The sequence below is a fragment of the Drosophila innubila genome, assembly GCF_004354385.1.
Source record: "Drosophila innubila isolate TH190305 chromosome 3R unlocalized genomic scaffold, UK_Dinn_1.0 2_E_3R, whole genome shotgun sequence".
NCBI classification, from domain to species: domain Eukaryota; kingdom Metazoa; phylum Arthropoda; class Insecta; order Diptera; family Drosophilidae; genus Drosophila; species Drosophila innubila.
Window position 1 is genome coordinate 15795651 of NW_022995380.1, and position 15800 is coordinate 15811450.

The following is a 15800-nucleotide window of genomic DNA, read 5'->3' on the forward strand; positions in this document are numbered from 1 at the left end:
ACTGTCAAAGTGTGCGACCCATCGCCAATTTAGTTCAACTCCATATGTTACACCTATCTATATATATACATATGTATGTTTGTCTCTGTATGCACATAGCAAACACATGTGTTCTTAATTAGTTGACCTGAGTTGTCTTTAAGAAATATGTTTGGCATTTATCGAATATATCAGTTTATTCAGCTCGTTCGATGCCGCCGAAAGCGGATCACCCTGTAAGCCGTATTGACCAAAAGTCGTAGCTAACATGGCAACCTGCCTGCCCTCACTTGAACCAGCCACCCCCTCCCTAAAATGTTACCCTTTATTTACACCGCTAAACGAGCTTTGCATATTTACTGTACTAGCAACAGACATTTTACGATATATTGAGAATTATTTGCAATATATTTGGCGAAGCTGGCGAAGGGTGAAGGCAGCAGCAACAAGGACGACAAATGTTCCAACGACAACAGCAGTAGCAACAACAACAACAACAACCAGCAACAACAACAACAACAATAACAACAACAAGTGCAGTTCAGCGCAAATGCAGGCAGAAAGCTTCTAATTCCGGCACTGAAACCATAAGTCTTTGTCGCATTGTACACACTCACACATGCACACTTAAGCACATACATCTACTACATTAATACATACATATACAATCTGCAACCCAGTAGCAAATTTACACATGATTTTAGTGGGTAAATTTCAACTTAACATGAAGGAAGCTGCAACTTAAAGTGGCTGGAAAAGCAACTTATCAGATAAACAAGCTGAAAGTACATTTTTTAGATAAAAGAAAATTGTATAATTAAAAATGGTAAATAAAATTATTTAATTTTTATAGGAATTATAATTTTTGAGTACAAGCAATTTTTCAAGAACACAAATTTGTCAGTTAAAACATTTTATAAAAAAAATAGGTGTATGCTATTTGCAAGTACTTTTTCACGCTCAGATTTCCTGCTGGGCTATTGGCAAAGTCCTCTCGCTGGTCGAGTCATAGACAGAGTCTTTGAAATGCAACAGCAGCAGCCGCTTAATAATTTAAGTTCGATACACAAGTTTGGCATTGTAAATACTGAAACTTATTTTTCTGTTTTCCAAAGATTTTGTTTAATTTACGTAAATTTGCATAAGATACAATTGCAACTCTAGCCTGCACTCTGCACTCTCTAAATTTGTTCGAAAATTGAGCCAAACTTCAGTAAAAAAAAAAAAAAACAAAAATAGGAAAAAAAAAATAGAAAAAATGGTAGAGTTTATTGCCTTTGGCCTGGGATGTTGGGCTGTTGCCTGGGCTAAATTTGAATGCAGTTCAAATTGAAAGTTAGCAAAGTCACCAACACCAATACAGCAGACGTACACACAAACACAGCTACAATGCCACATCCTCCTCTGCCCCATTTGCCGCTCACTCTTCCAACTCGATATTTATGCCTTTTCGAATGCAGCTCAGCTTTAATTTAAATGGATTTCTCTGGCAGACATATGGCAGTATTCGCAATTTCCATTGGAGTGCCCCCAACCAGGAGAGGAGTGGCGAGGAGAGTGACTCCCGACTGTAGCTACCGACTGGCGACTCCTGCAACTGCTGAGGATTGATTGTGCTTGTTGATATTTTGTCAAATAACGCAAATAAATACACAATTACACACTCAAGTGAGTTCGAGGCAGGGCCGCAACGAGTTGAATTTGTGGGGTTAAACGGGCAGATCGCCCCACACCCCCTTCCACCGCTTCGCACCCCTGGCCATCGCTCTGAGTTATCCTTGTTTAAAGGATTTTCATTTGTTTAAATGTGTTTTATCGAAAATGGCCAAATGGCCGCTGGCTGAAATTTATTCTAGCCGCACAGTGGTACAGAATTCAAGCATTTCTTAAATAATAACATATTTTTCTGATTATTTTATTCAGTCTCAAACATTAATTTGAAAATCAATATACAATTTAAATTGTTTTTATTTTAAATAATTCTGAATAAAGTTTTGCAGGCCATTCTTTGAACATCTGAACCACTGTGCGGCGACATTTGACTTGGTTACTGTTGCTGTTTTTGTTTGGTTGTTGCTTTTTTGCCACACGCCCGTAAATTCCAATGTAAAATGTTGCATTTATCTTGTAAAAATAATAAATCCAGGCAGAGGGACTTTACTCTTACGCTTGGCAGCACATCCAGGACTAATGGCCAGAGGGGTATAAAGAGTGTTTCGACGTTTCGGATAATACAGAGGGCGGGGAGGTCATGACTATTGTTAGCTAATGGCCCAATGTCCAAGAGTTACGTAAATTTAGCTAATTTTATGAACAGTCAGAGCGACAGGCGAATTTCAAACAGTTTAACCCTTGACTAGGGGTTGCCATGGGGGCTGTGGCTGCAAAGGGGTAGCCAGGGCAGAGGAAGTAGTAGGGATGGAGTGTAACAAAAAATTATACACACTGCCATTAATTTAATTTATTTATTGGCTGCCGTTTCATTGGCGCAAATCCCGAATGCTCTGCGATAAATTTAGTCAAATGTGAAAATTGTGTGTGCATTTTGGCGCATGCAGTTTATACACAAGCACACACACACACTCACACACACACACTGTCGTACATGTATAAATCTACTACAACTACATACACACATCGTATGTCAAACGAGGATTTTCATTATAAAATATCGCCTGGCCCGAATATGGAAATGCAGTTAAACCAAACAGAGTCGCAAAAGAGTTTGCAATTTATTTTAAAATAAAAAGCAAGTAAACAGTGAGAGGGAGTTCAACTTGAAGATACCCTGTATATTGTATAAGACACGTGCAGAACTTTTATGTTTGGTTATTTTACTCTCAAAGTCAGACTGAAGATATATAAACATGCCAAGCGATGCTACCCTTTCACTACTTGAGTTGACTGCAGGGTATACAAAGTATCTAGTGTGACAAATAGTGTGAGATATGTTTTTGCGCACTGCAGCCAAAACCTACAGCCTTTAGTTACGCCCATTACGCCCTTGTCCCCCTTTCCCCCCTACCCTTCACCACGTCTCTGACTTTCCCCACTCCGCTGACGCTCAAATACGACATGTGACGGGGCGCCGCTGATTTATTTGCATACAAAAGCGCAGACGTGCAGAAAAAATACAACATAAAAAAATAGAGAGCTCGAAAAAAGTAAACAATATGAAACAACAACAAAAAGTGCACTCAAAACGCCCCTTTTCGACGCCAGATTCGATGGGATTGTGGGCAATCGATTGGCCTGACATCAGTTGCCAAAATGAAGAGCCAAAATGGAGCTGGTTGGGAGTGAACACCGGAAGCGACATTTTGAGAGTCAATAAAAAATACATTTTAAATCAAAAATCGGAAGTACAATTGCCAAAGGGAATTGAGCGAAAGGTGATAGTTGAACTAAAGCTTCAATGGGATTTATTAGAATATAATTCATAAATTGTGGTACAAAAAATTAAATGCTATTCTAATCTGGAAATTGTATTTCTTACATTCTAAATGCTGACTTGATTCTGCTATTATAATTTTGATTATCAGTTGAATACGCATATATCAATTAAATATTGTATTTGTATTTTTAATCTTTAACTTAATTTTTATACTTATAAATAAATAAATAAAAAAAAAAAAAAAATGTACTGAAACATTTTGTAGTGACTTTCAAATTTGTATTTGCCTTAACTAATCTGCTGTCAAAATCTCTAAGTTTGTCTGGCAGTTGCTGCCAAATTGCCAAATTGATATCCAAGTTGCAAGCCCTTAAAAATACACTTATTTAGACGTTGAGTGTGCCCCTGCCACCGTTGCCCCAACGCAATTCATCATTTGGCGCCATTTTGCGTAGCGTCAAGTTGCATTTACTTGTTATTTATGCAAATTTTGCATGTTTCAACTTTTTACCAAGTGCGTCGAGTCGTTTTCGATTATTTAAAACTTTAGACGAAATTTAGTAGAACGGTAAAAGTAATGGTTAAGGTAAAGAAGGATAAGGGCAAGAGGGAAAGTCCTTTTAATGCGCGCACCTGACGCGCTTCAATGTCTTACTGTCGAGATCCTTGGTACATAACGTTGACTAGGAGCTGGATTAGGTCTGAGGCAGAGACTGAGACTCTGAGGAAGAGACTTGGGTTGATGCTGTGCTCTGTGCATAATTTTGTGCGCTGCTGTTAGAACAAATAAATTGTAGACGGCTAAAGTTATTAGATTAGCATAAGGGACGAGGACGAATTCCTTCCAGCTTCCCTCCCAGCTGTTCTCTAAGCTTGAAATTATGATTTACCAGCAATATTTACATGCTTATAAAGGAAATACTGCAAGCAACGCGAAGTTGCGCCAAATTTATGAAAAAGTTGCCATGTTTTTCTGGAGTCATGTGCTTTTTATAGTGACCTCACCCCAAATGTAGCTAAATAAATGGCCAACCAGGTGGATCCTTATATTTATATAGCTTTCACTGACACAGCTGTGTATTCAAAAAGTGTTAAGACTCTATTTCCTTATATGTATCATTTTTATTTTCTTAAATAAAATGTGGAAATTTTCAAACAACAAATATATTTAATATAATACATAATTGTTTTATTATTTTGTGTTAAACAAAGTTTAATAGCACTCTTTTAATTTTGCTTTGCTGTGTCGCCTTTTTTATTGAATAATGACATTTTATTTAATTTTAATATTAATCTTTTTACATTTTAAGCTTAAGCTAAACCTATTTTGTTATTATATTTTAAAAATGTTTTTATCATTAAAAAATTAACCATACATCTTTGTACTTGTTATTTTATTATATTATTTTTTTATTTTACGTATTGAAATTTAATTTAAATAAATACAATATAATTTTTTATTTTTGGATATTTTTAATAATATATATAATTGTATTTACATTATGTATAACGAATTTATTAGTTTATTAACACCTACTAATCTATGAAAAATCACCTTACAAAATTTAACGAAATTTTATCTATCTTCTATTTTAGGTAAGAGATACACAGAATCTCTTGCGGGCTCTCTTCTACCAGACTGGCTAGGTAAGTGCGATTTCTTTATATTTTTTCCGTATACTTTTAGCTTTTAGTTTACGACAATAGTTTTATTTTGATTTTTGTCAAATAATATTTTTTTACATCATTTAGTTTTTATTTTTGTATTTTTTGCTGATATTTCTTATAAGTTGCACTCCAGCTGCGGCGCTCAAATATTTGAATTTTGATTTGACCAGTGCCAACATCCAAATCCTATAAGCCATGATAACCCAATCTATTGACAGCTTCTCCCACACCCAAAAACAATGTGAAATACTCAACCCAAAAAATCCGTCCTGAAATTTATGCGATCCAAAATTGTTGAACCTATTAAAAAAGCTTCTTAAACTTGAATATAATTTTGTATTTTGTTGTTTTTTCATCTTGAGTGTTATTGTTGTTGTTATTGCGCATATTGCATCCTCTTGATTTAGTGTGTCCAGTGTGTCAGTCAAAGGAGCGTGCCCCACAGTCCCCAAGAGAGGTAAAGCCAAAATACAAAGTACTCAAATACCAATAAATCGTAAATGTTGTGTGCATTTGCCCAATTTCAAATCTATTTTATGTATATATATATAAATAAATGTTTGTATGTATATACTGTATATATACTCAAATCAAAGCTAGCATGTGCATGTCCCAAGAGAGAGCGAGGAAATTTACTGCAAAACTGTTGCAATATGAATTTAACAATATAATATGTGAAATTATCAGCTCATAAAACTTGCCAAATAATTGGCAATTATTCAGTTTGTCAACTCGCACACACACACACACACATACACATACAAACAGTCATTCACACACACATATGCGTCACACATACACATTTACAAATGATTGCTCAAAGGTTTTCTTTGCTGCACAATTAAAGCCGCCTCCCAAAAGTGGGCGCATTTTCTCGATATGTTGTTGGTTTTCTTTCTTGTTTTTGTTTCATTTTTTTTTTTTTTGTCGTTTTGTGGCACTTGGAAAAGTATCACTTGGCACGCAAAGAAAACGAGTGAGAAAATTGCAGAGCCAACTACAATTTACAAAGCGTATCATTTAGTTAGCAATTTTTCAGCATGCTGCACTTTACAGGAATCGCTTTAAGGCACGCAGCACACACCCCCCTCTCTACTACCCCCTCTACATTTACCATACCACCTTGCACATTTAAATCGCATGTAACCTATGTACATAGTCATATAACACTTGTACTCATATATAACCAGCGAGAACCCAATTAAACACACTTTGCCTGCCTCAATTGAGATAACAACACTCGGGTGCTCGAATCTGAAACAAAAACAATTAAGTATGTTCCCAACGAAAGTGTGCGATTGAGAGATACCCTGTAATCACTACAGAATTTATGAATACATCTGAATAAATTAAAAAACTCTGCTCTTTATTAATTAATCCTTATCAAATTTGAAGATTTTCTAGCTGATATACTATATTATTAGCTTTTCAAATGTGTTGTTTTATAAGCGTGATTTACAGGGTATTTTTATTAATTGTTGTTAATGTCTGTTTTTAGTTGTGTTTACCAGGCACTTCAGAATGTCTGTCAGTTTCAGTGACAGGCACATTTTGGGCTATATGTGCAACCTTTGCAGTTTTACGCTATGCTCTATGGTCGTATGTAGTTTGTTTATTGGCAATTTATACAAACGCATAAATTACCAACAACAACTATAACAACACACATAGACAATGAGCCACAGGCGAAGAAAAAACATAAACAAAGTTCGCTCACTAAATGCCACTTGCCAATCGTAATCAATTCTCATGTGTGTGTCTATAAAAAAAGGGCCAAAGCGACTCAAAGACTGTCGCAGACAGAGTCAGAGACACAATGTCAGTGTCAGCATCCGCATCCGTATCTTAAGTACTCGTATCTGCACCCTAACAGGCCAAGACAGCCCAGGACAGAAAGGCATAAATATTTATTTGTTGAAATCTTCAAATGCAGAAAACGTAAAATCCATTAGAAAATTAATAAAGAGCAGCCGAAACGGCACATAGAAATATACTTACGAGAAAATATATACATAAATGCGGTTTACTTGTAGCTCACCCTATGTGAATGCTATTTTGGTAGAGTGAGAATGGGGGAAGGCTAATAGAATGAAATTAAATTGATTCTAATAAATGTCTGCGTAATGTTTTCCAAGGCCCGAGTTCTCAGTAACTTTTAGTTCAAAAGGATATGGGATATTAAAGAATAGCTATTTAATAAATATATTCTGTTTTTGTAAATAAGAATATTTTCTTATGCATGCTGATTTTTATAATAATAACCAAACATTTACTTTGTGCATATATGTATCAAATATATTATTTAAAAACTTACATTAGCATGTTCCAAACTCTCGATGTTCATAACAATTCCAAAATAACAGTTTCAATAAAAACTTAAATACTTAAATATTTATAAATATTGAAAATAAATATCTAAAACAACAATTTCAATTTTAAAAGCTAAGCAAACTAAAGTGTCTAACTTGATATGAAAGTGTTTGTATTGCCTAGTATAATACAATCTATATTATTATACATTTGATATTGATGCATTAATTATAGCAATTCAAAATAATAGTTTACAACTTGAAAACATGGCCGTTAAACTTGTTTAGAGACTAATTGATCTACTTAATATATATCTGAAAATATCGTATAATCATCGTAATAATACTTATATATAAATATGTTGTTTGAAGAGAACAATGTGAATATTTTGAATAGATTCACGTGATCGAATTCAAAGTCTCGTGGCCATATGTTTGCGCACACTTGGGATTGGGACTTGTACACATTATTAAAACAATGTGTCTATTTATAAAGACGGAGACGATAGAGTTTGATGGGGGAGAATGGGCTGAATGGCGGAGGGGCGGAGGGGGCATGGCAAATGGCACGCAATTCACAATGAGAGCATAATAATGTGCAATAAACTATCTAAATTTGTTGAATTGTTGATAAACTTTGGCGCCACTTTGTGGGAAATACATGAAACAAGACAATTGGAGAAACGCTCTGCCTTCTGCCTTCTCCCATTTCCCCCTCCCCATTTGTGGCACATCTTTGAAGTGGGAATTTCGTGAGCTTGTGGCATATATTGTTTATCAAATTTTTAAATATTTTTTTATAATATTCAGTTTAGTTTCGTTTTATTGTTTTTATTACTTTGAACTATCGTACTAAGTTTCCATTAGGGAAAAGCATTTTAAAACAACTTTGAAAAGTTTTGTAGCCATATCCGGTTTGTGAAACTGTTTCTACCTGTTCCAGCAACAAAAATTTCGAAATTATCAGTTCACTTGACATTTGACTTGCTGCCGAGTCGAGTACGAGTAATCTACATATAGTATGCATGCGTGAGTGTGTGTGTGTGTGTGTGTGTTTGTGTGTGTGTGTGTGTGTGTGGTTCTATCTTAGACAGGTCGCTGGCTGTGTCCGTTTAATTGCCCCTCGGCGTAGCTTGGCAAATTAGTTAATTGTCGGACAGTTTATTGTGGACGACGTAAATGGCAAGTACTTCCCTAAAAGACAATCTAAGCGGGCATCTACGTTATCTTAGCAAAGCATTTACACTGAACTAAATACAAACATAATTACAGACTTTGAGATCATACTATGTGTAACTCTAGTGCATTTAAATATATAAAAAGAGTTTATTTGTAAAGTAATAAATTTTTAATTCTATTTGTAAAAGAATTTTAAAAAATTGTTACTAGAAATATTAAAAAAAATATATATTTGAATACAATTTAAAGTTTTATGTCCTTAAAAATAAATATAACACAATCTAAATGACCTTTTATTGTTTTTGCATTTTCGGATGAGTTTTAAATTTGTGTTTCTTAGCTTGTTATTGAACTTTGCACTTGATTAACGACATTGAATAACAATTTTTGAATAAATAAGCTACCATTTAGCATTAACAATATACGAAATGCAATAAAATTATACAAAACACAAACGTAGAGTTGCCTTTTGGGTGGTCGAATTTAAAATACTCTTTGGAAATATTGTATTATAAAAGAATTTTAAGCAGTTAAATAGATTGACTAAAGTATGTTGCATATATGTATACTTTTTGTTAAGGTGTTAGCCTAATTCTGTAAAAAATGTGTCTACCTGTGCTTTGTCCGTTGGCAGCCAACTGCGTTAACGGCGTCCTTTTTATTGATTTTTGTACGCCATTAAATTTTGCACAGTTACCCATATTTTCCGCCATTTGCCAGGGCGAGGACTTACCCCCAATTCGGATGTGGCAGATACCCCGCTTCGGGGCAATGTGGCAGATATTTTTCTTTTGCCAGCTCAGCAGATGAATGCGTGTAATTTTCGGTTTGATTTATGCCCGCTGACCCCGCTCCAGGCCTTCTATTCGCATCCACCCGCACAGACGCACACATGGCCAACCATTCTCCCCACCTCACCTCCCCCATTCCCCACCCACTACGCCTCCGCAAGGTTGGCAACCTCAGATTTGTTACGGGAGCAGCTTCTCTATGTGTGTGTGTGTGTCCGTGTGTGTGTGTGTGTGTGAATCCTGATGCTGGTCGTCCTTTTATCGCCCAAAATGCTAAACGCAGGCAATACATTTGCTGGCAGCCTTTGGCTTTCTCAGGGCGGGCTTTATTACATTAGGCGTTCGTAAAATAAAAATTGTGCCACTTTCTCAAAAACACGCAACGACAACAACAACAACAACACACACACACGCACACACGAGTGTGTATCTGTGTGTATGACATCGTGGAAATCAACCTGCTGCGGCAAACTGCCGAAAAAGGGCAGGACAAGCAGAAAAACAAGGCCTCAGGATGGTTGGGCCCAGGAAAATAGGGGGCTAGGGGGTTACGAGAGTTTCCGAGGGGAAGGGTGGAACACAAATGTTTTGTGCTTTGTTCGTGGCGCATTTGCTTACATAATCAGTCATGTTATCCTTGTTTCGCATATCCTGCGACCCACTCACATATATATACTACATAGCAGGCCATATAAAAATTATTTATTTATGCCGCTGGCTTTGGCTTTGATATCTTTTTTATTTTTTTTTATTGCGTGTGGACTGTATGAAGGTTGTGTGTGTGTGTGTGTGAGTGTTGTCTTTAAAATCGGTCAGCGATCAGCTGAAAAATATTTGAGATCACAATGGAGTTGGATCTTTGATAAATGAAATTATGCTAACGTCATTCCAAATCGAATTTAAATCTAAAATTTTCAGTAGCTGAAATAATATAAATTTTATTGAAGTGAAAGTTAAAGAATTCTAATATAATTCTATAGTCATAATTTATCACTGAAATGCTTATCAAAATAACACACGATAGTTATCCACATCACTTAACAATCTTATCTTTACGAACCATATTAGTTCCAGATCAATACGACAGCACCCCTTTAAAATGGCTTATAAGGGATGTTTCATATCAAACGAATGAGAATATTGCTATCTCTATCTAATTATAAATAAGTGCTGGCAACCCTATAGTTATGCATATATCTAATAGCCATAGTCCCACCTCTCATATTTAAAATTAATAATACTAATTCCATGGCATTAAAATCAACAGCTCCATTAGAAACTAAGCGACCCGCTTTCTGTTACCGATTTCCACTGTGTCTCTCAAACTGTTCCTAGTGCTGTCTCTCTCTCTAATACTGACTCTCTCTCTCTCTCTCTCTCTCTCTCTCTCTCTCACTGTCTTTCAATTGCTGGTCGACAACATTTTGTAGCTTTCCGCACCAAATTCCGAATTCCTTTGCCATTGATAAATGGCATTTTGCGCACTGTTTGTTGTTGTTTTCCTCCGCTCCTTCTTCATGCTGTCCTTCTTGTTCTTCTTTATGTTTGCTTTGCGCTTTTCGCACAGCGTTTTAGCAGTTTGTCCTTTCGCAGTCAGCCAAAAAGCAAAAGCAAAGTTCTGTTTGTTTCTGTTTCAGTTTCCACACGCGTTGCTTTTGCTTTTCTCTTTCTCTTTCGCGTTCACGTTCTGTTTTTTTTCCATTTCATTTTCCCTCCTCGTCCTTTTTTTTAGCTTGCCCAACGGAATCTGGGCTATTTATTCACCCAATTTCTTTTTTTTCTGTCTTTTTTGCTTACCGCATTTATCATTGTGCCTTCAGACACACACACACACACACACACACACTAACTCACGCACGTGGAGTCGAACAGACGACAGTTACACCCACCAAGTCGTACACTCACAGAAATTAATCAGTTAAATGTTGTTTGACCTTTAAAAAATGTTTGTTTTTTTATTTATTTATTTTTTACTATCATTTATTGCAAATATAAAGCTAGGTTAGGTTTGTCTGTATTTATCTGACAATTGCTTCGGTGCTTTTCTATGGCACCACTTTGGGGCCTACTAAATTCCCTATAGACCCGCCGATCGTATCGCTGGCGCAGGGCAAAAAACGTTTCTGGCGTAAATCAAGCGCGTTATCAATGCTGAAATTGAAATGTGACAGATGTTGACCTTGGGGAGGTTAAATAATCGAAACAAAATTTTTAAAAATATTTACAGTATTCATAAAAGATTATATAATAAGAGAGATCAAACTTTCATCTATTATTTTGAAAATTTCGCGCACCTTAACAAAAATTTATTAAATCGAGGACCGCAATTTAACAGTTTTTATCCACACTTAAAATATGAACAGTATAAGCACTTACAGTTTTTTTTTAATTAGTTATAAAAACTAAACTAAAAGAGATATCCACATTTCAAATTTTTTTAATGATAAAGAAGAAGTTTTTAAAGAATATACTTTATAATTTAAAGTAATTACGTTACAGTTTTAAACAAATTATACATGATCCACATTCGATCGTCAGCAACTTTAAAGTACACACCAAATTGTAAATGGATTTTTGTGCCCACGTTTCGTATGTTTTACCTTGACGAACTCGTAAACTTTCTCAGTTTTGTTCGGTGTTCGAAATTACGTCCCGTATTGAAATTTGCGCATATGGAATTCGCACCACTGCATCCCTTGTCCCTTCTCCCTTATTTGAGTTTCAGTAGTTCACATCATTGTGCGTGTTGTTGGCTGGCCCCAAAAATAATTTAAAGGCTTGGCCGTTGCTCAACCACTTTTCGAGAGCCACAACATGAAGTGTTGAGAAGAGTTAGAAGCAAAGGAGACCGATAAATGAGTCAAGCTGTACGCAGTGCCATCTGTTGGTCATTAGCGGCAACTAAGAAGGGCAAACAACAAGCAAAGCTTTAAATTGAGCGCAAGCTCTGAGGGATCGTTATCGGTTTTGTTTTGGGCTGCATTTTATATTGAATCGCACATAAATTGCCCACACCCATACAAAGGCACAACATCCTCTCACACACACACACACACAAACACACATTGTGGCAGCTGAGTGTAATTAAAATGCATTGCATGCGCCCACGCATGGTGGAAAAACATTCGTTTTGATGAGGTGTTGACTGTAATTTAAATGACAACGTTAACGTTCAAAAAAATAAATTAATAAAATAAGTTTAAAACTGAATTTTAAAGTATCTAAATGGGGAGATTATATAATGCAGCCACCGACGGCAACTAAGCACATTCAATTCTCAGTGGAATTGACCCATATAACAATCGAATGCTCTGCCCTTCCAGCGACGGCGGCGCTGCTCTGCTGATGATGATAATGATGAAGATGATGATGATGGTGAAGCGAGGCAATAAATGAGTGCTTTATGGGCCGGCAGCTTATGCAAAAAGCGCTCAAGCTCAAGGCGAGCACAACGCTCTCTTTGCCGCTTGGCTCTGCTCTGCTCCGCTTTGCTCAGACAGAGTCTGAGCTCTTTCAATTTTTCGGCGCGCACACATAAATAAATCGATGAGCGCTCGAGCCGCGTCGCGTCGCGCCGTGAGTTGTAATATAGTATTATTGATTTTGAGCGTTTTGTTGTTGCTGTTGCTGTTGTTGAAATCGCAGTGTTTATGCGCTCATTAAGTGTCAAGTGAAGTAAGTTTTGTAGGTAATTGCTTAAAATAAATAAATACAATTGAGTGTTGATAAAACATTTATAAGTTTCGCCTCAAGCACAGACTCACCCACTCCCCCTCTTTCACTCACTCTCGCTCTCGCAGTGTCTCTTATTCGCTCTGGGTTGGAATTTATTGCGGCGCATAAGAAAGCGCGGCAAGTGCGATAAATTTTGCAGCCCTGCGGCCATAAAACATGCGACTTGCAGTTGAGTAATTTTTGTTGGTGTTTATTTTGCGGCAACATTTACGGAACATGCGCAAAAAGCAATGCCGCAAAACGTCGAAGCAGCAGCTGAACAAGAAGAAGAAGATGAAGATGAAACAGCAGCAGCATAAATAAAAGTAACGTAAACCGTCGCGTGTGTTGCAAATTAAATTTATTTATTGTATTTAAAATTATATTTAAAATGCGAGCAACAATTCTTGGTGTTTTTTTGTTCGCACATAAATTTCCAGTCAAAAGACGTGCTTAATTCGCTTTATGCGCATTTGTCGCCTTTTCAAAACAAACCAAATTATTTATGTGCACAAAAATTGAGCGATTGTCGCTCGTAAATCGCGCCGCACTGTGAGATATGTATGTTATAAATATTGAATAAATTTCATATTGTTAATTAATAAACAAGCTAACAACTAACAGTTAACAGTAAGTACGTGTGAAGAGACCAGACCAACGTTTTGTCACTCATTTCGTGTCTCTGCTGAGCAAGTGCTGGAATTCCAAACACCAACATTTCCCCTCCACTCACACACACACACAGACAGACACACACACACACACACTCATGCACAATAGTAAGCGCATACAATGTCTGCCTGATTTATTTGCCATAAGTCAAAGCAGGCGCGCGCACATGTACGTTGACTATGCGCGACGCGTGTGCCAGAGCGAGAGCGCAAAGACATGAAGAAAAGGCTGGGTTATTTGTCTTGCGGCAACGCTATTATTCATTTGGGCTGTTGTCTTGCGCTCGCTCTTTCACTCACTCACTCATGTTCATTCTTGGTCTGGGCACTCATTCGCTCTCAGCAAACTGGCTGGCCAGCGTGCATGTGTTTATCTGTGTGTTCGCCTTTGATGGTGTCTGTGAGTATCTTTGCGCTCTTGCGTGCGTGTGTGAGCGCGCGCTCTCTGTTGTTCTCTCTCGCTCTCTCTCACACTCTCTCTCTTTGGCTGATTTTAATGGCCGAAGTGAAGTGTTTATCGTTGGCACACAATATTCGCAAGTGGCATTTCTTATGCCGTCGGCCAAGCCCGCCCCCTTTTTCACTCAGACTCAGTCACACACACACACACACACTCACATTCGCACACACATATAGAGTGTCGCATTCTTATGCTCTCAGTTAGTGCGCTTTGTTTTTGTTTGACTGTTTTCCTGTTGCTGCTGCTGTCGCTGTTGTTGTTGTTGTTTTTGTTGTTACTGCAATTTTCCTCTTGGCTTTTCTTGGCAGCAGTTGAAAAACCGCGCCACAATTGGCAAAGCGTCGTTGCCTTTTCTTCTTCCATCTTCATCTTCAACTGCTTACGCCCTCCCGCCTCTTCGTGTTCTCCCATCACACAAAACTTGGCAAAAAGAGTTGTTTTAAAAATTGTTTATGACCACAAACGCTGGCGCTGTTCATTTTCCGCCAACCAAAGGGAAAATGTTGCCCCGTCTTCGCCTGCAACATTCCACTGATTAATAGTTTTATTTATTTTTAGCGCTCATCTTCCAAGTCGCAAGTCGCTTTTGTTGTTCTCTTCGTCTTCTTCTTCTTCTTCTCTTTGCTGTTGTCCTCTCTTTTTGTCGTCGTTTTGAATTTATGAGACTTTATTAAAATGTTATACGAGTTGAGTTTGTTGTTCCCCTTTTCTCTTTTTTTTTTTCGTTTTATCAGCTCTGCGTATATATTTTTTTTTTATCAAATTTTCTGTCAGTTTTGCCTGATTTATGGCAGACATTTTCCTTAAGACTCCAATGAAGTGGATCAGTATCTTTGCAACTGTAGAATGTTGTAGATAGTAATAAATACATCGAATAATTCGAAGAAATACTGTACTTTGCTACTTGAGATTTAACCTAGAGATTAGAAATTAACTGATGACTATTTTAATGTAACAATTTTTTTATTCTTTAATATGTATTGAGTACTATTATAATGATTACAACTGCAGAATTACATATTAATTTTTTAAAATGTATTCTGCTTAAAATAATTCAAAATATTATTTCAGTCTTGTATTTTATGATTTTCTTCAGTAGCTAGAATTGAGAATTGGGAAGTATAATATTATGTAGTATATGATTAAAGTCGTTTAATTCAGTTGAAATTTAATTGGATTGCTCTTTCGATCAATTGGTTTTGTTGCTGTTGCTGTTGTTGTTGGTGGTGCAATGTTGACAATTCTCTCATTGCTTAAGTTTGTTGCAAGTTGCTTTTTGCTTTTATCTGAACCACGACGGGAACTCTCAAGCTGAACCTGAACTTTGTTGACCCCCGAAGTGCAACATGTGAACGTTGTCTGTTCTTCATGTTGCTGTTGTTGTTGCTGTTGTTGTTCTTGTTGTTGTTCACATCGTGTCCGTGTCCTCGAGTCGATCGAATCATGACAAGAATTTCGTGCTGCAAACGCCAAGCGAATGAGAAATGTTGTTCATGCCACGTTATTTCTGTGCATTTCGGCGGGAAATTGTCGTAAATTGCAAGCGGCACGAACTGCAAACAGACGGAGAAGTCAACGGCAACGGAGATGTCTTCGAAATCGGATACAACATTAGAGTTATCCTTGAGCCAGTCC

At 36.9% G+C, this 15800-nt stretch overlaps 1 protein-coding gene across 4 annotated transcripts in view; it reads left to right on the forward strand.

Moving 5' to 3' along the window:
- The window catches only part of LOC117790057 (homeotic protein ultrabithorax), an 87991-nt gene that overhangs the window by 23207 nt on the left and 48984 nt on the right, over nt 1-15800 (forward strand). For 2 of the 4 annotated variants that reach the window (XM_034629303.1, XM_034629304.1), the window contains one exon: nt 4970-5020. The exons of the other annotated variants lie outside the window; for them this stretch is intronic. In XM_034629303.1, the coding sequence (XP_034485194.1) occupies nt 4970-5020 (51 nt within the window). The remainder of the gene's footprint in view (nt 1-4969; nt 5021-15800) is intronic. 4 annotated transcript variants of the gene reach the window in all.